The sequence below is a fragment of the Anabrus simplex genome, chromosome 3 (assembly GCF_040414725.1).
Source record: "Anabrus simplex isolate iqAnaSimp1 chromosome 3, ASM4041472v1, whole genome shotgun sequence".
In the NCBI taxonomy this organism is placed as follows: domain Eukaryota; kingdom Metazoa; phylum Arthropoda; class Insecta; order Orthoptera; family Tettigoniidae; genus Anabrus; species Anabrus simplex.
Genome location: NC_090267.1, coordinates 224,061,169 through 224,085,758, shown reverse-complemented (window position 1 = coordinate 224,085,758; position 24,590 = coordinate 224,061,169). Strand labels below are relative to the sequence as shown.

Genomic DNA, 24,590 nt, shown 5'->3' with positions numbered 1-24,590 from the left:
GAGAGAAGTACACGAACGCCGCCAGCACTTATACACAGCCATTAATCCAGTTAAACACCACATTCAACTTCTGCAGGAACTGCCTAACGGATATGCATTAATTTTTTCTTTGAACTCTGAAATTAGCTGTGAAGCAATTGATAAACAACTAAAACTTCACAACGTCCGTTATGCAGTTTGTGTAGACAATCTTGAAGACGCTGATGCTGCTACTCAAACAGAACCTGACATACAACACTCAGCAGCTCAGACAAACCCTACACTACTAACATTCACCAAGTTCTCTCAAACCAGCCCAGACAACCCACACAAAACAACACAAACAGACGACACAGTAACTGATGCACCTCACACTTCCCCCCTTTCCCCCCTACCAGAAACCGAACCCGGGACTGAGACCTCATTAGCCTCACAACCGGGCACGGACACAGTAAACAAGTACACGCAGACTAGGAGCAGACATAAAAAACCTGCTCCCAGGACTGCCAGACTGCCAACACACAAAACCAACACAACAGCGACTCAAACCCACGACCCACCCCGCCCCTCCCTTGTCACACAATGCTTCAACTGCCTTTTACTACATCACTCTGCAGCTACTCGGTGTAACAGATGTGGCGGTTCGCACCGTCACACTGATTGCACGGTACCGCGGGACCAGCCGAGGTGTGCAAACTGCCAAGGCAGTCATGCTGCCTCATTCCCTGGTTGCCCCTTCATTAAAAAGGCAGTGAAGTACCACTACAGACATGCAAAACACTTACAATCAAACCCTAAACCCCCTGCACATCCAAGCCTCAGCATCCAACCTCACTCGAACCCCAGACCCCGCACCTACCAGCCCAGTAACCAGCTCAGCCAAGACACCACCACCATCCTAAATTTACTTCTACTGAACCTCCTATCGACCCAAAACCAGAACCCCCCACCCTTCATGCCAAGCAGACAACTCATAATATCCTAAAGTCACCAAGCAACCCACCCCCCACCCCCGCCCAGACAACAAAAGAACATGCCCTCACTTCCTAAACTGCATTAAAAGCACCTCACTCCCTAAAGCTCTAATAAAAGCACTGGAACACTCGGTAACCGAGGCGGGTGATTTATAAACAAACAAGCTGCCATTAACGATGCATAGAAATTACATCCGTCAAATTTATTTGTATTTAAATTCCACATTTAATTGAATAATGAGACGCAATTTTTCGCGATGCAGCCGTTGCTAACTCACATACGCAACATAAGGCGTGGTTAACCATACCATATCGCACACACTAAAATCGCTGTGCTAGTCATGTCACAGAATGTCAAGCTACCCAGACACACTTCACACAAGAGCCAATTAACACACGATTTATTACACATCAAACTGAAACAAAATACACAAACGAGCTAAAAACAAAAACTTAAAACATCTAAATTAAGAAAACACACATACACGACCGACAGAGGAGCGCCAGGAGCGCACCGGTATCGGTACCTCACACACCACCTATCTCTTCGGAAATAGGTGCACATACAGATACCTAGGGTGACAATGAAGATAACTTTCTCAGTTCTATTACAAAAAACCAGTAGTCTCACCAGTGTTACCTCTCCAGTACTTCCAAAGACACCAAAATTATCCTACAATATTTTTTTGCTAGTGGCTTTACGTCGCACCAACACAGATAGGTCTTATGGAGGTGATGGGATAGGAAAGGCCTAGGAGTTGGAAGGAAGTGGCTGTGGCCTTAATTAAGGTACAGCCCCAGCATTTGCCTGGTGTGAAAATGGGATCCTACAATATCCAACACTGTTGGGGATGTTCTTAAAATTATATGCAGGTATTCCCTCAAGTGCCCATGTAGAGTGTATTTTTCAGTAAATGCAAAGATGTACTTTTCCTCAAGAGGTCAAGGCTTGGTGATGAGAATTTTATGAATAAGTTATTTTGTAAAGCAAATAGCAAATTATTTGAAAGAAAATATGCCACAAACTAAGATAAAAATTTAGTCTTATTGATGATAGCTCTTTATGCCTCTATGCAAAAAATATGAAGGCTAAAGTATCTCTTTCCTAGTAAAACTTTGTTATCATTCCCTATGTGAAGAAAAAAAGCCAGGCTGAGTGGCACAGACGACGATGTAGGACTCGTACAAAAAATTCTTAATAAGAGGGTCACACAAGACAAGAGAATATACAGAAAAACTAAAGTTGAATTTGGGACTTACCTTAAATCACAATTCAGTTGTTGGATAAGTGAAGGGAGTAATGTGGATACACTTTGGGCTAAATTTAAAGGAATCATTTGGAAAGGAGAGAAGAGATTTGTACCTGTTAAGAAGGGTAAACTGACCTCAGACCCTGTTTATTATATAAGGGAAATAAGAAAATTAAAAAGAAAATGTAGAATAGTAGACAGGAAAATCAAAAAGTGTAGGGAGAATAGAGAAACTAGAAAACAGCTAATGAGGGAACTGAATAGATTGAAAAAGGAAGCAAAAGAGAATTATATGAATGGCATACTTCAAGAGGGTAATGACCACAAAGGGAAATGAAAAAACCTGTATTCATATAATAGGAATCAAAAAGGAAAAGGAATCCAAATTCCTACAATGGTGGGAGAAGGGGGTGAACACTATTTAACAGATACTGAGAAAGCAAATCTATTTAGTAGGGAATTCAGAGATTCAGTAGAAGATTGTCAGGACTTGGAAACCGTAACAGAAGATGGAGAGAGAGAGACACATAGGGAAACAAGAAGCTTCTCATTCACAAATGAAGATATTTTCAGAGAAATCCAACTGCTTCAGCAAGGAAAAGCAGCAGGAAGTGATCAAATTACTTGGGGAGGTATTAAAGACATTGGGGTGGTACATAGTGCCTTATTATTTAAAATTTCTCTTTGACTATATCATAAATAATAGTGTAATGCCAAAGGAATGGAAGGAATCTATAATAATACTAATTTATAAAGGAAAGTGTGATAAAAAGAAACCAGAGAACTACAGACCAATCAGCCTGACCAGTAAAGTTTGTAAAATACTGAAGATTTTAATAGCAAAGTACATCAGAGGGATATGTGATGATAAAAATTGGCTTATGAGGAGCCAGTATGGATTTACAAAGAAATTTTCTTGGGAGGCACAACTGGTGGGATTTCAGCAGGACATATCAGATCAGTTGGATTCAGGAGGCCAGTTAGAGCCACAAATCTTTCCAAAGCCTTTGATAGAGTGGAACATCAACATGGAATATTATTAAAGAAAATGGAGGGAACAGGATTGGACGTAAGGGTTTTACGTTGGATAAGAACATTTCTAAATTTAAGGGTTCAGAAAGTCAAAGCAGGAAATAATATATCACAGGAAGAGAAAGTTTGGAAGGGAATTGCACAGGGTAGTATAATCGGCCCGTTACTTTTCTTAATATATGCAAATGATTTAAGGAATAATATAACATCAAAAATAAGATTTATCCAGATGACATAATTGTTTATAGGGAATTAAATAACATTGAGGATTGTTCAGAATTACAAAAGGACCTTGAAAGTATCCAACAATGGGTTCAAGAAAATAATATGAAGGTTAATGGAGACAAATCAACTGTTACAACATTTACAAACAGGAGCTTTAAAACTGAATTTGAATATACTTTGGATGAGGTAGATGGCAAGTGCAAATACTTAGGTGTGAGATTTGAAAGTAATTTGCACTGGAAGGGTCATGTTGATGACATTGTTGGGAAAGCATACAGATCGTTATATGTCATAATGAGGCTACTTAAAGGATGCAGCAAAGAATTAAAAGAAAAAGTTACTTAAGTATGGTTCATCCATTATTGGAATATGCAAACAGTGTTTGGGATCCTCACGAAGAATACCTAATAAAAGAAATAGATAGTGTTCTGAGGAAAGCAGCAAGATTTGTAACAGGGGATTTCAGGAGAAAAAGTAGTGTATCAGAAATGTTAGAGGAACTTGGGTGGGAAACTTTAAGTAAGAGAAGGGAGAAAACTAGACTTACAGGATTATATAGAGCCTATACAGGAGAAGAAGCATGGGGAGAAATCCGTGAGAGGCTTCAGTTGGAAAATAATTATATCGGCAGAACTGACCACAAGAATAAAATTAGAAGGAATTTTAGCAGAAGCGATTGGGGTAAAATTTTCATATATTGGGAAGGGTGTGAAGGAGTGGAACAGTTTACCAGGGGTAGTGTTTGATCCTTTTCCAAAATCTGTACAGATATTCAAGAAGAGAATAAACGAGAAAATAAATGAAATGTTAGAGGGCATTCTAACAGTGAGGTTATTGTAAATAAAAAATGTGTGTGAATAAATTAATTCCATCCCCTGGTCTATGGAGTTTGGACAGCCGAAGTAGGGGACTGCCTGTAGGAGTGAAGTACAGTGGGGACTTCGAGGGCCCTGGGACCGCTGTGGTAGCTGTGAAGGCCCTTCAGGAACTCTGAAAAGTGGTGGCAAAAGGGGCTCTGGTTAAGACGCAGCAGGTCATTATGCTACTTTGGTTCCAAATTGGGGGGGGGGGGGGGAGAAGTTAATAAATGCAATGTAAATTTTAATCTTATACCAGTTGTATAGTATTATTTGAAGTAATTCCACATACTGTATATGAGTTGACTATGTTAGTAAGTACAGGAGATATTATAAGTAGAATTTTGTAAACAATATACATTTATTAAGGATGAGCTGTGTGTTTAATAGAACAAATTTTTAGCGTAAATTGTATAATATTGTATTCTAGGAAAATTTTCTTCTTCTCTTGTTAATTTAAAATTTAGTGCTTGACAATAATGTATTTTAGTGTACCATTTGCCACTGTGGTACACACCTCATTTGCAAATAAAGAGATTTTGATTTGATTTATTTGATTTGATTTGATTTGATTTGATTTGATTTGATTTGATTTGATTTGATTTGATTTGACGGTTGAGGCGCTGGCCTTCTGACCCCAACTTGGCAGGTTAGATCCTGGCTCAGTCCAGTGGTATGTGAAGGTGCTCAAATACGTCAGCTTCATGTCGGTAGATTTACTGGCACTTAAAATAATTCATGCGGGGCAAAATTCCGGCACCTCGGCGTCTCCGTAAACTGTAAAGGTAGTCAGTGGAACGTAAAGTAGTAGTAGTAGTAGTAGTAGTAGTAGTAGTAGTAGTAGTAGTAGTAGTAGTAGTAGCAGCAGTAGTAGTAGTTGTAATTATTATTATTATTATTATTATTATTATTATTATTATTATTATTATTATTATTATTAGTTGAAGAAGGAAAAAAAAGTAAAAAAATCAGTGATTTTCTTAAGACTGATGTTCTGTGAAGTAATTATAATACAAATTTTACTTAGTACTCATAAAATAATTTGTAATTGTAATTGAGTAAAATATTTCTTGGGTAACTGTACTTAGCCCATTTATTACTTTTTGTACTTTTTTCATCTCTGCTGCGAACTATGTGACCTTGCCGCGGTGGGGAGGCCTGCGTGTCCCAATGATGCAGATAGTCGAGCTGCAGGTGCAACCATATCGGATGGGTATCTGTTGAGAGACCAGACTAACGAATGGTTCATCGAAAGGGCGGTAGCAGCCTTTCGGTAGTTGCAAGGGCGGCAGTCTGGATGATTGACTGATACGGCCTTGTAATAATACTCAACATGGCTTAGCTGTGTTGATACTGCTACACGGCTGAAAGCAACGGGAAACTACAGCCGTAACTAACTCCCGAGGACATGCAGCTCTCTCTGTATGAATGATGTACTGATGATGGCTTCCTCCCGGGTAAAATATTCTGGAGGTAAACTAGTCCCCCATTCGGATCTCCAGGTGGGGACTACACGAGAGGGGGCGATCATCAGGAAGATGGATACTGACATTCTGCGAGTCGGAGCGTGGAATGTTAGAAGTTTGAATCGTTGTGGTAGGTTAGAGAATCTGAAAAGGGAGATGGATAGGCTAAAGTTAGATGTAGTTGGCATAAGTGAAGTACGTTGGCAGGAAGAACAAGATTTTTGGTCAGGCGACTACCGAATTATCAACACAAAATCAAACAGAGGAAATGCAGGAGTTGGTTTAATAATGAATAAGAAAATAGGGCAGCGGGTAAGCTACTACGACCAGCATAGTGAAAGAATTATTGTCGTCAAGATAGACACCAAACCAATGCCCACCACAATAGTGCAGGTCTATATGCCTACTAGTTCAGCAGATGATGAAGAAATCGAAAGAATATATGAGGAGATAGAAGATTTAATACAATATGTAAAAGGTGACGAGAATCTAATTGTGATGGGAGACTGGAATGCAGTGGAAGGCCAAGGAAGAGAAGGTAGTACAGTAGGAGAATTTGGATTGGGACGAAGGAACGAAAGAGGAAGTCGTCTGGTTGAATTCTGCACTGATCATAATTTAGTCCTTGCCAATACTTGGTTCAAACACCACAAACGACGGCTGTATACGTGGACGAGACCTGGAGACACTGGAAGGTATCAAATAGACTTCATTATGATTAGGCAGAGATTCAGAAACCAGGTGTTGGATTGCAAAACTTTCCCAGGAGCAGACGTGGACTCTGACCACAACTTGTTGGTCATGAAATGCCATCTGAAGTTGAAGAAATTGAAGAAAGGAAAGAATGCAAAAAGATGGGATCTAGACAAGTTGAAAGAAAAGAGTGTGAGGGATTGTTTCAAGGAACATGTTGCACAAGGACTAAATGAAAAGGCTGAAGGAAACACTATAGAGGAAGAGTGGAGAGTCATGAAAAATGAAGTCCGTAGGGCTGCTGAAGAAATGTTAGGAAGGAAGAAAAGATCAACTAAGAATCAGTGGATAACTCAGGAGATATTAGACCTGATTGATGAACGACGAAAATACAAGAGTGCTAGAAATGAAGAGGGCAGAAAAGAATACAGGTGATTAAAGAATGAAGTGGATAGAAAGTGCAAGGCAGCTAAGGAAGAATGGCTGAAGGAGAAATGCAAGGATGTCGAAGGCTGTATGGTCCTGGGAAAGGTAGATGCTGCAAACAGGAAAATCAAGGAAACCTTTGGAGAAAGGAAATCTAGGTGTATGAATATTAAGAGCTCAGATGGAAAACCACTTCTAGGGAAAGAAGACAAAGCAGAAAGATGGCAGGAACATATCCAACAGTTGTATCAAGGTAAAGATGTAGATAATTTGGTTCTGGAACACGAAGAGGCTGTTGATGCTGATGAAAAGGGAGACCCAATTTTGAGGTCAGAGTTTGACAGAGCTGTGAGTGACCTCAATAGGAACAAGGCACCTGGAATTGATGACATTCCCTCTGAATTACTGACTGCCTTAGGAAAAACCAGCATGGCAAGGTTATTTCATTTAGTCTGCAAGATGTATGAGACAGGAGAAGTCCCATCCGATTTTCAGCAGAATGTTGTTATACCTATTCCCAAGAAAGCCGGTGCTGACAGGTGTGAAAACTACCGCAGCATTAGTTTAGTATCTCATGCCTGCAAAATTTTAACACGTATTATTTACAGAAGAATGGAAAAACAAGTTGAAGCTGAGTTGGGAGAAGATCAATTTGGCTTCAGAAGAAATGTAGGAACACGTGAAGCTATCCTGACTTTACGTCTGATCTTCGAGGATCGAATCAAGAAGGACAAGCCCACGTACATGGCATTCGTAGATCTAGAAAAGGCATTCGATAATGTTGATTGGACCAAGCTATTTATGATTCTGAAAATGATAGGGATCAGATACCGAGAACGAAGAATTATCTACAATCTGTATAAAAATCAGTCTGCAGTGATAAGAATCGAGGGCTTTGAAAAAGAAGCAGCAATCCAGAAAGGAGTAAGGCAAGGCTGCAGTTTGTCCCCTCTCCTTTTCAATGTTTACATAGAACAGGCAGTAAAGGAAATCAAAGAGAAATTTGGAAAGGGAATCACAGTCCAAGGAGAGGAAATCAAAACCTTGAGATTTGCCGATGATATTGTTATTTTATCTGAGACTGCAGAAGATCTCGAGAAGTTGCTGAATGGTATGGATGAAGTCTTGGGTAAGGAGTACAAGATGAAAATAAATAAGTCCAAAACAAAAGTAATGGAGTGCAGTCGAACGAAGGCAGGTGATGCAGGAAATATTAGATTAGGAAATGAAGTCTTAAAGGAAGTAGATGAATATTGTTACCTGGGTAGTAAAATAACTAACGATGGCAGAAGTAAGGAGGACATAAAATGCAGACTAGCACAAGCAAGGAAGAGCTTTCTTAAGAAAAGTAATTTGCTCACTTCAAACATTGATATCGGAATTAGAAAGATGTTTTTGAAGACTTTTGTGTGGAGCGTGGCATTGTATGGAAGTGAAACATGGACGATAACTGGCTCAGAAAGAAAGAGAATAGAAGCTTTTGAAATGTGGTGTTACAGAAGAATGCTGAAGGTGAGATGGATAGATCGAATCACGAATGAAGAGATACTGAATCGAATTGGTGAGAGGAGATCGATTTGGCTAAATTTGACGAGAAGAAGAGATAGAATGATAGGACACATCTTAAGACACCCAGGACTTGTTCAGTTGGTTTTTGAAGGAAGTGTAGGGGGTAGGAACGGTAGGGGTAGACCAAGATATGAATATGACAAGCAGATTAGAGCAGATGTAGGATGCAATAGTTATGTAGAAATGAAAAAGTTAGCACAGGATAGGGTGGCACGGAGGGCTGCATCAAACCAGTCTATGGACTGATGACTCAAACAACAAACATGTATGTATATGTATATCAAAAAGCTAGAATGTTCCCATCTGCAAGAACTTAGATCCATCTGAACATCAAATGGGACGACTGACATCACCAACCTTGCATTTCTTGAAAAAGCGCATGCTTATAAGCATTGAGGCTACCATCATTGGCCACTGTCTCAGTGAGTAAAACCAGACTTTGTCAACTCCTGTATGGTGAACTCTGTCCTGGCACAAGACTTCATGGAGCTCTTTTGAGGCGTTTCAAGGTTCAACTAAAGCTTACTATGAAAAGAGCTTATAAAATTAAAAGTTTAGTTTAATAGTTTCACCTTTTCAATACAAAATTTTTGTAATGCGGTTCACATTATCAATGAAACATTTATTTAGAACTGGTTTCGACCTAAGGTCATGGTTGTCATCAGCCAACAGCACGAACTGCTGTTGAATATTGAATAGTCCATAAACAATGCACATATAACGCAGAAACATTGTGGTTTGACGCTATAAAGTTGAAGATGAAACAGTCACAATGGAGATAATGGTTTTAAATTATGCATAAATTGCATTAAAGTAAGGCACTTAGCTGCTGTTGAAGGATGATTCAATTTGATCGATCAATCTGGATGCCGAAGATTCACAAAAATTTGTGTATCCTTCGCTACAAAATTTTGACAGCTGTAAGTCATCATATGGTAGCAGTGGCATTATGAAAAGAGCTGGAATTAACACTCAATCCATGCTTGCTGAGAATCGCACACTTGGTGCCACACTGTTTCCGCATCAGTTACGGTGTTTTGAAGAGGAACGGCGATGACGTGAAGAGGATAAATGACAAGCATGGGAGCTCCATCAAGCTCAGCCCCGCCCTCCCCAGCTATTCCATGTGATCTGTGTGGACGTATGTTTCATGCCAAGATTGGGCTACTAAGTCATATGAAACATATTCACAAAGCATTGTGAGTGTGAAAATGTTAACTGCTGAAAAATATGTTTACTCGGATATGAGTTGCAGCCGCCGCAGATGTATGAATGTATGTATGTATGTATGTATGTATGTATGTATGTATGTATGTATGTATGTATGTATAATACACCTACTTACCATGGCTCCTAAACTAAGTGTGGGTGTCTGTTAACAGCAGTGAAGTATTGAACACTTCATAATAGAAATTACATCAATGGCCTTGAATAAATCAAATAATAAATTACTAGTCCCTACGTCTGGTTGTTTTAATGGCCTTGAATATACCAAATGATAAGAAAAGACAAATACTTACTTCTAAATCAGGTTGGTTCACAGGTGGCACACCATATAAAAATCCTGTATGATGGACTTTGCTGTAGATGTAATGCATCCATGTTGGGAGATCAGGAGCATTTAATAATGATGGGCGATATGAGAACTGATCTCTATTACCTGTAATTAAATAGAAAATAGTGGTAAATATTTCATAAAATTTCATAGTGTAAATATCACAGACAATTTCAAATAAAATATTATTTAAGCAACAGAAGGGAGATAGTATTCACATGATTTCATTTCAGGGGTAATTACAGTTACATAATTGTGCAGAGGAAGGATGACCAGTGTGACATACTTAACGCTCTCACGTTGTGGTATGTGCTCCAAAGAAACCCAACTCAAGCTTATTTGATGTGTATATTAATGATACGAGTTTAAGACTGAAAAGGAATGGCAGATGCAACTTATCACAGGTAATCGGAATCCTTATATTTCTGCCTGGAGACAATATTACAATTTACCCAACCTTATGCAGGCAAAGTGAAATATTGGGATGCAATAAATATTAAATAAAAAGAAATTTACTACTTTGCTTGGTGTAAGTTTCACACATGTCATAAGCTCTTAACTGAAGTCTATATATTGACAAAATGACAAAGTTTAGGGATGCAAAAAAACCCGTCTTTGCACCATTCTTGGCTGATCAATAATCATGTGTATATCACTACAGGAATATGAGAAAAGGTCCTCCCCTTCAAGGGCCATCAGAAATACTTCTGAGTCTTTTCCAAGCCTTTAACGACTACCCTCTCAATGGATTTCTTCACAACTAAACCTGAGTGAAGATGTCCTTCATATTTAACAGAAATCCAGCTTCCTTCACTAAACATGGCTGGTATGATGATGATGTTTCTGTCTTCTTCATTTTCATCTGAAGAAAGTGACTCAGCACCTTCAGAGTCACTGCCATCCAGCCTAAGGCTCATGTCACTTTCACTGTCTGAAAGGAAGAGTTGTTTCCTGACCTTTTTTGCTTTCATTTTATTTCCTTTTTCTGCCTTCTTCCTTTTAATTTCTTCAATAAAAGGTATGCTTGTGGCTGCAGTTGTTGTAATGCCACAACTCTTTGCGCCTACTGTGAAGACCAGCATCATTTATCTCATTCATGTGAGGAACAGGTAGAATGGCGTGAGGTACGTACAACACGTATTGCATTTGAGGTATCTTCATTGACGAAGTTGAGGTTGATGGTGGCTCATCTTGATTCTCATTTCTAGGCAAATGATTTGTCACTATTCATAATATATATTTTGAGTTTATGCCATGTAATGAACCATATAAACACTCTCAATGTGTTTCAAAATGAACCTTGCCTTTCTTCATCAGGAGACAACAGAGAAATAAAACATGACGCATTAAAGGTTGCTAGGAGAAAGTGACAAGGAACTTACAATGGTGTACTAAGATGTAAAAGGGACACCATTTTAACCTCATGCTAGAGACAATGAATGGCAACAGCAAAGCATCATTATCTAATGGTTCTGATAATAGGTAGCCATGATTCCCTGAGGTTGTACCCTGTATTGCGGTTGAAATTATCTGGGTGTTTACGAATTTCAACCGCCTCCCTGATGATTCTTGGGTGATATTGTTTTATACGGGCAAGAACATCCACTTCTTGGAACATTACATCATGACCAGGTGTTAAGGTATGATCAGCAACAGCCGATTTATCAGATTGGTTGAGTCTGATACACTTGGTATGTTCTTTGATGCGAGTGCGTATGTTCTCGAAGTCTGCCCAATATAAACCCTGCCACAAGTACAGGGAACTCTGTAGATACTAAGTCATTGCAATTTAGGCAAACTGTCCTTAGTTGGTTGTAGAAGTTGCCTAATCTTAATTGATGATCCAAAAACAGTTCGTACATGGTACCTATGTAAGATTTTAACACTACGATCTGCCGTGTTATGCATGTAAGGTAGGTAAGCAGTTCCTTTTACATCTTTTTACTTAACGGACGTCCGATTATGTGTCGATTTCAGAACCGTAGAGATCAAAGCTTCGCTGTAACCGTTGCTCTCAAAAGTGGTTCTCAAGGTGTTAATTTCCTCTTGTAGAGCTGACACTTCACAAATCCTCCTGGCCCTGGTAGTTAGAGTTGTAAGGATACCATATTTCTGGGCAGGGTGATGGTGAGAATCTGCGTGGAGATATCTGTTGGTGTGTGTAGGCTTACAATAAATGCTGTGTCCTAAAGATCCATCCTCTTTCTTGGTGACGAGAACATCTAAAAATGGTATTTTGCCCTCAGATTCCATTTCCATGGTGAAACAAATGGAAGGGTGTTGGCGATTAAGGTAATCCAGGAAATGACCCAGATTGTCTTCGCCTTCCATCCAAATGACGAACATAATCATCCACATATCGCCACCAGATCTTCAGTTTGCAAGGTGGCAATGACAAAGCTTTCTCTTTGAAGATTTCCATGAAGAAACAAGAGAGAGGGGACTTCCCATGGCTATACCATCTGTGTGGTCATAATATTTCCCATTCCATAGAAAGTAGGAGGAGGTCATGCAGTGATAGAAAAGCCTTGCAATGTCTTCAGTAAAAAATATCATTGATGAGGGACATAACACCATTAATAGGTACTCTCGTAAAGAGAGACGACACCACATCAAAACTCACCTAGATATCACCTGGCTGAAGTGATATAAATTTTAACTTCTCAATGAAGTGTGTGGAATCCTTAATATAGGAAGGGGTGTTTTACCCAGGAGTGGTTGAAGTAGACTACCTAAATATTTGGAAAGGGCATATGTTGGGGAAACAGTCGTACTAACAATAGGCCTAAGAGGAACACCTTCCTTATGTATTTTAAGAAGCCCATACAGTCTTGGAGGAATAGCATCTCCTGGAAGGAGAGTCTTCGCTGTATCTTCTGGAATAGAAGATTGCTTGACCAATTTGACAGTCGCACTAGAGTAGCGAGTTGTAGGATCACAACTATTAATCCTGTATATAGGATCAGCTAACAAAAACAAGATCTTGTTGTCATAATCATCCTTATCCATCACCACTGTCGCGTTACCCTTGTCAGCGGGAAGAATTATTATATCAGAATTGTCCCTTAGACCTTTTAGCACCCAGATTTTGCCTTGTTTTAAGTTGGACTAATGTAGCTTAGCGTTCTTGAGAACTCTGAAACATTCTTGTCTAACTTCTTCAGCCTCTTCAGGTGTGAGGTTATGTACCGAGGATTCTATAGATGCAGTAAGTTCCTCAATTGGAATTCTTCTAGGCGCTACAGCAAAGTTGAGACCTGTGGCGAGAACTGCATGTTGGATTTCATTCAGAGGCATACTGGACAAATTTACGACAACTTTGTTCACATCAAGTCTCATAGCATGTGGTTTCTGCATCTGGCATAACCTTTCATATTTGGAAATATGCCTGCCCTTTACCTGATCTAGTATGCTGTTGGCTTGCACTGCACTAATACGATCAAAGACCTTCCATAATTCCTTATATACGTTCGAGAGGCGTAGATGCAGCTGTAGCAACTCCCTTGAGATGAGATTCAACTCCTTACGAGTCTGCTGTATCCTCTCTATAAATAATGCCTTGCTTGTACGACGATAGATTCTCATAGCTTTTGGTGTTCTGAAGGTATGCTTCAACATAACAAAATCTGGTAGTATATCATGGTCTCAACATCTCAGGAGAAAGGTGAGAGAGGAAATAAGACACACCTTTTTGCACCGTAATCTACTAAATTTAGACATTGATCGAAAAATATCCTCCCCATAGAGGTTTCTAATATGATCATTTAGACTTTCACGGCCCGTGTAACTATTCATGATGTATATTTTGGGTTTATGCCATGTGATGAACTATATAAACACTCTTGACACGTTTCAAAAGGATCCTTGCCTTTCTTAATCACCCGAGACAACAGAGAAATCAAAGGTTCCTAAGAGAAAGCAACAAAGAACTTAAAATGGTGTCCTAAGATGTAAAAGGGAGCCAATTTAGCCCCACCCAGATAATTTCAACTGCGGCATGGCTACCTATTATCAGAACCATTAGAGAATGATGCTTTGCTATTGCCATTCGTTGTCTCTAGCAAATGGAAAGCCCGCCAAATGACAAATATTTTAAATCTAAATTTGACTATTTCACTTTGACTGCCTCTCCCCTACAGACTTCTTATATTTATTTGAGGATACATGCAATACAGGGCACATATCTAACAAGTATCAATGACCTCTTAGTGATGTGAATTATCAGAAATCAGAAATCTAAGAAGAGAGGTTGAAGAGGTGATGATTAACAACATTCAGGAACTGGGACATGATTGGTTGTACACATTTTTGAAAGTTTTTAAAGGACTGTCCGCTTGATGGGATGGATGATCAGGTTTTGGAACAACCATTGAAGTACAACTGGTCGACGGAAAGGAAGTCTGTCACTGCAGGATCTTCATGCTGTAGAGTTCATCGTGTTGTCATTCTCTCAGTATGATTCAACTTCAGATCACGGTAACTAACCGACATGACAAGTTTTTTTTATTTCCGGCAGTTTTGTCTCATGACAGTCCAATTGCTATCAAATTCGCACATGACTTGCACAAGAATAACAACCATATCGGAGCCCAAATACTGTTGGACGGAGTCTCCCCCTCTATCAATACAGCGTACTTAATATTCATTAGTTTTCCAAATCATTCGAATGGATATGGCCGGGCCATTGAGTTTACGGAATGGACAAAAAATCTGGATTACGCTCTTCAGTTGTTCTGTATACCGAGCTGTACACATGAAGATGGCAGAAGGATTGTCAACAGATGCATTTACAGATATGCCAACTTTCAAAAGTAAAAAAAAAAAAATCAGGTGAAATTTGGCAGCAAATCGCGACATATCACTGATGGCAGAACATGTACTCATTTATTATACCGGTAGTTCAATACATTAACAGCTCTACTGGCCTACATATATATATTTTTCATTATTTATATGTGAATACTAAATACTGGACATACCTGAACTTTAGGAACATGTGACTTCTCATCCTTCAACATGCTGAATACATTACGACTAATTGTTGTTCAACACACCCGTACCTGACTTAGTCCTCTTCAGAAACTCGGAACTAAATTTTTGTTCAAAGCACTTGCCTTGATGAACTGATTTTAAGGTTAAAAGTTTCTCCAAAGTTTCTTCAGACAGCAAGGACCTGAAATGTGTTTTTGTCTTAGTGACTCTACTAAAAATCCTTTCTCATTCTGCATTGCTATGTGGAATTGATAAAATAGCAAACATTACCTTAGAAAGTCTGTCATATTTAAGTACACCTTCAGCTGATTTCATCTGACCTACTAATGCCCACTGAACATCCATTCTTCCTTTTGCCAGGTCTGTTTCTTCGAGCTGAAAGTTACAGAACTGGGAGTGCAGAATATCAGTTTCTTTATCTAAATGTTTCGTTTCAGTAGTCAGAATGTTCGGAAACTTGTTAATGAAAAATCTAAGGCTAGAAAATGATGCTGTCCCCTTCAAAAGTGGTAAAAATCATTTACGGGAGAATATTTTATTTCTACTGTGTGTTGGAACATTATTTCGTGAACCAGGAAGGGAGTTTTAGCACGTCGAGTCGGCTGAACCAGTCACCAGGTGTACGGAAATCCCAGCCAAGGACGAGCAAGGGGGAGAGAGCAGATACTGCTAGTCAAGTAACCTTCAAATCAGCCGTGAGTGCCACGTGACCAGGCGAAATGTGTGTCAAGTGCTCGATCGATATTAATGAAGGTATATGACGTCTGACTATGGCAGCCAATCAAGTGATTAATTTGGTGTGATGTTAATGAATTAACCAATCGCTTATAATGAAAGGACGCACCCCTGTCTTAAGACGGTGAATTATGGATTTTCCTAAGGAAACTTTCTCTAAAATTTCTACCTCTGAACGCGACGTGTGGAGAATTACTCTGACTTCGACTACGGACGTGAGAAGACGCATTTTGCTTGCTGGGGAACTTCGTCTTATTTAGAGCCTACAACTTGTCGCAAACAGCAGTTCAGATATTTACGGATTCTACCTACAATTCACCAGATATTAAAAGATAAGTTACTTTTCCATCTCATCAAACAGTGGTGTGTGTTTTGGACTTGTCTCAGACGTAATTTTCAGTTTCAGCTTTCACAAGAACTTCCACAGAAGAGATCGTTGGTTCGAGTGCAAGTCAGGATGCCGATCTTCTTACGAGGTGAATGGTGTGATTTCCAGCGCGCCAGCATGTCCTCGATGTACGAGTAAAATGTAAAGCAGTCCAGACGGGCGTGACCAGGATCGATGGTGCGTAACGTAGTAATGCACTAGGTCATCAGCCCGAGTCCTACGATCGACAGTCACCACCAAGTAATATTTAAACATTGTTGCTCTTTCTTTCTATTTATAAATGTAAATGTAATGATATAGCCTCTACTTATTTGCTTAGAAAAATTTCTATTAGTTAGAATATTTCCACCTCTTCTTTCTTGGTGAAGGTAGTTTGGGAATGAGTGTGTATTTGGACCTATTAGCTTGCTTGAGTGAATGTCATCGAGAAGTGTTTCAACTGTCCCGAGTTCATTGTGGCAGGAGAAATAAAAGTAATACGACCTCAACGCTAAACTAGGACTATTTGAATGATTTTTTATACTTGAATTGAGATCAAATGGGACAGTAATTTCGTGGATTCCATTATATCAGAGTTCATTCCTCGATTATACGACGTATGGTTGGATTTCGAGTGCGATAGAGTCATCTGTGATATTGTTGTGCAGTAGCTTCCGCATGTATGATCTTGCGCGGCCAGGGATGATAATAATAATAATGATAAAAATAAATTAACCTAATTATCGCGTAAAAGAACACCTAAGGTCATGAGCATAATAATAATTATTATTGAATAAGGTTGATGTGCGCTCATTTATATTAATTTAGGCCTGGGAAATGGCAGTATCTGACCGATACACATATATATTTGCGCTGTGCTATTATAGTTATTTGACTGGTAGATGGATATTATTGAATTTAGCAGATAAGTTGTGTATCCATTATTGGGTCAATTTAAGAAGAAATATGTTACTTGACGTAATATATTCGTTGTGAACGCAGGTTAATTGAGAGCCACAATTATGGTGGAGAAGTAAAAAGAAATATCGCAGCTCATGAACCGCGTGCGCGGAATGTTAATTCTGACCTGTGTTTAAGCTATTTTGTCGATGATTTTTGGATGATTTTTGTTCGTAAATTTTCCCTATACATCGTCGTATAACTGAGTTCTTCAATAAAGTGATAATCATTGCTCTATCACATCTCAAGTTGATGAGAGGAGGTACCCACGATATTGTCATCATGAGAATATTTTTTTCCTGACTTTGACTAAATGTGAAAATAATAATCAAGGGCTAGCGTTCGTGTAAATATGTATATAATATTTCCGTGTATCTCTGTGTGAGTGTAGTGTGTGTGATTTGTCTGTATTTTGCTTCTTGTAATTTTTCAATCCATATTTGTGATGATGCTCTTCGTTGTTTCGTGGATTTTTTGGCCTATTTTATGCCAACTTTAGTGGTTCATTATTTGACTGAATTTAAACCTTTAGTGAATTTTATTCGTTTTTAAGGAAGAATAGGGTCTTAACTAACGAATACACATAAATAAGTATAGGCCATGTCAGTGGATTGAACTCACAAAATCAAAATTGTAAGAGTAGTATAACTAATTATTTTCAATCAATGGATAAATGTGGGTTGACATGATGTCAAGTTCCGAGTTATGATGTGAAAATCAATTACTAAATAATTATAAAAGAGAGTTTATTAACTAATTTAAAGGTCAAGAAAGACGATTTAACCATAAATTCATGGGAGAAATTTTTTTATTTAATTTTCAAAAAGGAGTGAAAATGATCATTTTCAAACTCGATCTAAGTTGAATCCATTAACACTAGAACGGCCAGAGCGGTCATTTTGACCGTTAGCGAATTTCAAGGTATTTCCACGCTCGTACTTTTTAATGCACGAAGTTGTGCTTTTGTGACTTTTAATCTTTTAGGGTTATGTACATTTACGCCAAAAATTACATCCGTAGTTGATAAGGGAACACCGATATTGTCCCTTATATAACTTGCATAAATTGCTTGTCAAGTGCCTAAATAGGCTTGTAAAGAAATTGAGACTCTTATTGTTATCATTTTTCATAAAGTAATTCAATAGCAAGTCCGTCAAAATATTTCATTGTTACCTATTAGAAGTGAGAGAATATGAACAATTATTAATACTTAACAATGGATACAATACATCCCAATTGTTAACTATGTTGCTTTAAAATTAATAATTGAACATTCGCATGTTTCCCAGATCCTGGATGCTAGATATATGTCAGTAAGTGGCAGCGGCCAAAATGACCGCCTGTGGCCTTTATAGGTATGAGGAAAGTTCGGCCGTTCTAGTGTTAAAGAAGGAAATTTTATTTTCAGATTATTTAATTATTAATGGGAGAGATAATCTCAAATTAATTATTATTAATCACTTAATTAATTTCCAACTAAAAATATAAATATTATATTTACAGATTCAGGCATTTGCTGTTTCGTTTATCGATGGAGTGTCCATGTTGATAACGCCATAAAAGAAGACAAGTCAGATAAAAATTTCCTAGATTTTGTAAATTATTGTAGAGTTTGAGAAGAGCAGTAGTTGTAATAAATGTGTAAAACCTATTTAGCTTTCTCTTATTTGCCACTAGTTCATCATCTATCCCTGCACTTTAAAATTTTCGCACAGCCGATAAGCGAACGATCTACCCCCTGGAGATCCTCGCTCACCGGCCGAGCTGAGCCCGGCATGACGGGTGCAATGCCTTACTTATAGCAGAAATATATACAACTTCTGGATTAATTAAAACATCTTCAAATGGAAATTTGTGTACCATGTAGTCACATGATGAAGAGAAACACTTTCTAACAGAAAGAATATGCACCTTCCCTCAGACTTCAAAGTGTTCACCAAAACAAACTCAGAGTTCCCTATTGTCAGATCACAATCATCCTTTTGATTTGCTGGAGTATGATAATCTACGTCAAGGAGAGAGGAGCTGCTTTTAATAATGTGTGGTTTCACAAACCTTGCCATCACATTCTTCAATAGTTCCTCCAAAACTGACTTCAATAAGTGGATGTGTGACATACTTGACTGAAGAGCTACGTTTGGATTTTCAAAGATACTTGAGAGAAAAACGCAAAAAGATTCATGTAAATTTGATGAAAGGAACATGAACAGTCCTTCTTCACGTGACAAAGCATGGCTCTTAGTGTTGTCAGTATTTTCATTCTTTGGGTGAAAATGATGACTGTAGTGTTGACCTTCAGGATCCGTGACACCTTGAAATGCGGAATGCAACTGACCCATTCCTTAAAACATCTTGAAAGTCTGTTGTTTATGTTGATATTTTTCATAGACTGTAAAGGAGGTGGTGTAGTTTGACACTGATTGATCTTGTTCAGGTCGACCTTTAGGCGATTAATCCAAATCCATAATTGCAATGAGAAAGAAAGTCAATTCAAATCGGCATAATAAATCTGAGCAGTCATCAGGAACAATGCATATTTCATCTTGAATTGATCTTCCATTGTCATCAACATTGACGTTGATTTTCTGATCTGGTGTGAATATGGGTGACAAGAGCAGCCTACGATGATTATGTTACTATTTTCCCACTTCATGTTATCTTCAGTAGCATCCCCTTCTAAATTAGGCACAGAGTAGACAACTCTGAATTTCATTGAGGTCTGGCATAAAAAATGTTACAACAATAGGATATATTTTCAAGTCACTTTTATTGCTACCATCAGTAGCAGCAGAAAATGCATTCACCTGCAAATGTGATACAATTTTCGCCCTTTCTTCCATGCACCTTTCTGTAATGATATCCGCTGGTTTTGTTCTAGCACACCCATATCGTTTAGTGGTTTCCAAATCAGGGAACATTTTGAAAAACAAAGGTCCAGCGTGGTCGACACAATTTACAGGCAGGTTATGTTCCACGATAGATGATGTAAATAAAGCCTCGGCATTCGTCACAGGATTTACATCTTGGTTTTTACAGGAAAAGTTCAGTTTCTGGTTTCTTTCTACACAGTGAACACTCTCCTTATCTTTTTTCGTTTGCACGCGTTTGAGTATATCGCACTTCCCACCATGCGCAACTGAAAAATCACACCTACATACAGTACAGAATCTGAACGTTGGTCCCTTCTTGGATTCACCTGAAACACGGAAACTGTTCCCTATAGGCACTTTTAAACACTGCATCATATTTCTTTTTTTGACATTTTGGACAAAACAAATATTAAGACATATAACCAAGAAGCACTACTATGTGTTGCAACACAATCACTTTTGCAGGTCCTGCCCCGGGTAGACGTCTATGGCGTGCTACCTCTGAGGTTAGGTTACTCGCTTGCAAATTCCAGTTCCTATTATTAAGCTATTTGAGTATTTGACTGTATTATAGACCAAAGAGGAGCACATGGCTGGCCACTGTGTCCCATACTGGCATCCGGTTGTGATTATTAGAACTACTATTGACCAGCCACACTCAGCCATATATCGATAGAATGAGGAAATGCACGGGAGTTTAAAATAATATGAAAATTACTGAAACTGCTCTGAAAATCGGGGGATTGGTTCCGCGATCGGGAGATCGGGAAGAACGATAAAATATCGGGAGTCTGCCGCTTAAATCGGGAGAGTTGGCACATCTGCATTTACCTAGGCTCTGTGTTGATTCATTGCGAGATGAGGATGTCCAAATGTGATCTTCAGTGTCAACTCCAATGCGTGGACTTTGACAGGAGGGTTGGGCGTTAGTAAGTAGACACCATAGTCCAGCTGCTTATCAACTTTGACGGGACCAGCCCACTTAGGTGTGAGACCTGCGTGAAACCCTCTAATCTTATTACTGACTGGGTGGTTATGTCGCAGTACTTGTTGGCCTGGTAGGAAGATCTGAATCTCTTCGACATCTTGAGCGTTGGCCGGGGTAAGGGATCTATTCTCAGCCGAAGCTTGTTTTTCCTTGATGTCCTGCTGTTGCTTATGCTGCCACTCTACTAGGGAAACAGCTGCATCATCTTGACCAGAAGTGGGTGGTGGATGAATCTTCCAATCTCCGTGCCATATAGCTGTCAACCATGGAACAGCTCCACTGGGGAATAGCCAGTGATACAGTTGATGCGTCATCACAGGGCAAAGTGTGACGGCGGTATCTGACGGTCCCACAGTCGATATTCGTTGTCTATTAGGTCAACCCGCAGCATCCTTTTTAGCTCCTGGTTCCGTCGTTCCATTGGATTGGCCCTTGGGTTGTAGATTGGGGTGGTCCAGTGCACCACACCCCATTCAGTCATCATTTACTGCCACTTCCTTGATGTGAACCGACTCCCCTTGTCTGACATAATGCACTGTGGATAACCATAGTGGCTGGATACCTCATCCTGTACAAGGCTGGTAATGCATCCTGTCGTGGCTTCTGGTATAGGAAAGGCTTCAATCCATCTTGTGAAGAGGTTACTAGGAGTCCTGTGTTACCCCTTGGTGTTCTAAGGACCCATCAGGTCCAGAGCTATGACCTTCCAAGGTCGTTGCAGCTGTATTCCTCGCTGACTAGAATCTGCCTTCCTATTGCTTGACTTGGTGGAGGCACAGATGTAGCACCCCTTCACATAGTCCAGGATGTCTTTCCACATGTTGGCCCACAAGAATCTTCGTCGGATAGACTGATATGTCTCTTCACCTCCTGGATATCCGGCTCCAGTGCTGTCGTGGAACTTCTCGATGATGTCCATTGTGTGCTGTCTAGGAATCACCACTACAGTAGGTGTTTTGGAGAGGTGAGATCTGTACATTAAGAGTCCTCCATCAATGCGGAACTTCTTGTAGCACATCTTGAATTCCTTCGGGACGAGTCGACTATTGGTGTTTTGTCTCCTAATCCACTGCGTCATGGTCCTACAGGGCTTGTCGTGTTCTTGCCATTGCTTGATTACTCCCAGATCAAGTTCTTTCTTGATGATCGTAAGAACAGGTTCATTGGGTTTGCTCTGGTGTTTCTGTGGAAACTCCCTCTTGACAATGGTGCTCCCAGCTTCAGGTTCCATCGCCGGGTGCCTGGAAGATACCTTACCTTCAAGATTCATTAACTGGATATCTCCCAGGTCTACGTCGACTTCCATATCCTTGCAAGTCCGGAGATTTCCATCATGCCAGGTGACCCTCAAACATCTGTCTTTTCCCAAAAATACTTCATGAGCTGCACAGTCCAGGATCACCTTGTATTCTGCCAAAAGGTCATGACCTAATATGATGTCAGGTATTAAGGTTCTGAATTACTGCAACGTTAATTACAATAGGCAGGTCCATGCATTTAGCGGTTAGGTTAGTCTGTCCTTGGATGAAATAGGTTACCCCGTCTGCTGCTCCCACTACCCTTCCGAAATGGTGAGGCTTCATGGGTGGTAGTAATCTGGCAACAGTCCTATTCATGAATGAGTGGCTCGCTTGGCTGTCGAGTATGGCTGAAAATTTCTCATTGCCTATCCTCAAGATGATAGCTGGGCGAGGTTGGTCTGTTCTGCTCATAATCTGACCAATTCCTCTCCTACTTGTCCAGGGCTGCTTGTCTGTCGGGTCTTGAGGCACCTTCCTGTTCCCGGTTCTATCCACCCTTAATCCAGAATGGGCCGGACCTAGTTTCTCCGATGTCAGAGTGGGACATTTGTACTTCAGGTGTCCTGCATTCTCCCAGACTGGTAGCACTTTCTAACCGAGCTGGTCTCTTCTGTAGCTTTACTCTTGTGTTCTTCTTCCAACTGGGTGATGATTCTACACAGATCATCAAAGGAAGTTGGTTGCGATACCAACACTAGGGGTCTAATCTTATCATGCTGTAGCTCTACGGTGTCTGGTAACATCTCGTTTTCGCTTCCTTCAGGGTGCAGCCGCTTGAAGAGCTGGTTCTTCTGGAAGACGGATGCGCTAGCTCTAATGCAAGTGGGTTGTGCATCAGTCAGTAGCTTCCTTTTCACAGAGCTCTTCACTCCTTCGGAATTAAACCTAGCAAGGTTGTTATGCTACTTAGGTTCCAGAACGGGTAAAAAAAAAAAAAAATAAATAAATAAATAAAATAAAATAAATAAATAAATGCAATGTAAATATTAATCTTATACCAGTTGTATAGTATCATTTGAAGTAATTCCACATACTGTATATCAGTTGACTATATTTGTAAGTAGTACAGGAGATATTATAAGTAGAATTTTGTAAACAATATAAATGTATTAAGGATGAGCTGTGTGTTGAATAGAAAACATTGTTAGTGTAAATTGTATGATATTGTATTATAGGAAAATTTTCTTCTCTTGTTAATTTAATATTTAGTGCTTGACAATAATGTATTTTAGTGTACCATTTGCCACCGAGGTAGACACCTCATTTGCAAATAAAGAGATTTTGATTTTTTGATTTGATTTTGATTTCCTCTTGAAGTCAGTCCAGTTTAAATTTAATCCCTTGAAGTTATTCCACCAAGTAGCAACTTGCCCCTTTAACTATGGTGCGATGAGATGAACAAAGATGTCCTCCGATAGATTGGTCCTTCCTAGTAGATTGACTGATCCCTCGATGAAGCTAGTCGGGTTCTCTTCCAGTCGCCCGTGGAATTCTGGAAGGCTCTCTATAATCACCTTCTGGTCTAGGTGTCCTGTGTTGCCGGTTAGGTTTGAGGGGGTTGAAGGTGTGGTGATAGGTCCTGTTCAAGTTACTCTACCTTCTACTGCATGAAGGATGCTCTCTGGTATTCTGCACATCTCCCTTGATGGTCGAAATCTGGTTTTCTAACCTTCCTTCAACGGCAGAAATATGGCTCGCAAAATTTCCCTCGGTGGTAGAAATTTTCCCCTCAACCTGTTGTTTGATGCCAGAAACCTGGATTTTTACCTCCTCCTTGAGGTTCGAGAGGTCCCCATCCAGTTGGCTTACCCTACTATCGATCTGCTCAATCTGTCCCAGTTTTGAAATGTTATCATCTACGGTTGAAATTTTTTATTCTAGGCACTGTTCTACTTTGTAAACCTGCATGTACACTTGAGATGTTTGTCTAGTTAAAACTGTATTAGATTCAGAAATCTTGTCATCTACCTTCGGAATCTGTTCTGTTAAAGTGGAATTCACTTGTGAATTAACGTCTGAGATTTTGTCATTTACTTTCAAAATTTGTTCTCTTAAGGTGGAATTACTTTTGGAGATCTTGCCATTGAGTGCCTGTATCGTGCCAGTGCTGGTCCCAAGCCTGGGGCCTCATCTCGCAAGTGATGAGGAAGGAGGAGGGGGAGGAATAACACCTCGTTTAAAAAAAAAAAAAAAAAAAAATAAAAAAAAAAAAAAAAAAAAAAAAAAGAGAGGGCTCATCTGGCTCCGGATGATAGCACCCTGTAAGGGCTCCTATTTGGGTTACACACCAAGAAGGCAACCAACAGCTTTCAGAGAAACAGAATACATAACCTCAATGGCGTTGAAGGTGA

At 39.5% G+C, this 24,590-nt stretch overlaps 1 protein-coding gene across 3 annotated transcripts in view; it reads right to left on the bottom strand.

Moving 5' to 3' along the window:
* The window catches only part of Scgalpha (sarcoglycan alpha), a 286,058-nt gene that overhangs the window by 214,167 nt on the left and 47,301 nt on the right, over positions 1 to 24,590 (bottom strand). For all 3 annotated transcript variants that reach the window (XM_067144290.2, XM_067144291.2, XM_067144292.2), the window contains exon 2: positions 9,992 to 10,131. In XM_067144290.2, coding sequence (XP_067000391.1) covers positions 9,992 to 10,131 — 140 coding nt within the window. The remainder of the gene's footprint in view (positions 1 to 9,991; positions 10,132 to 24,590) is intronic.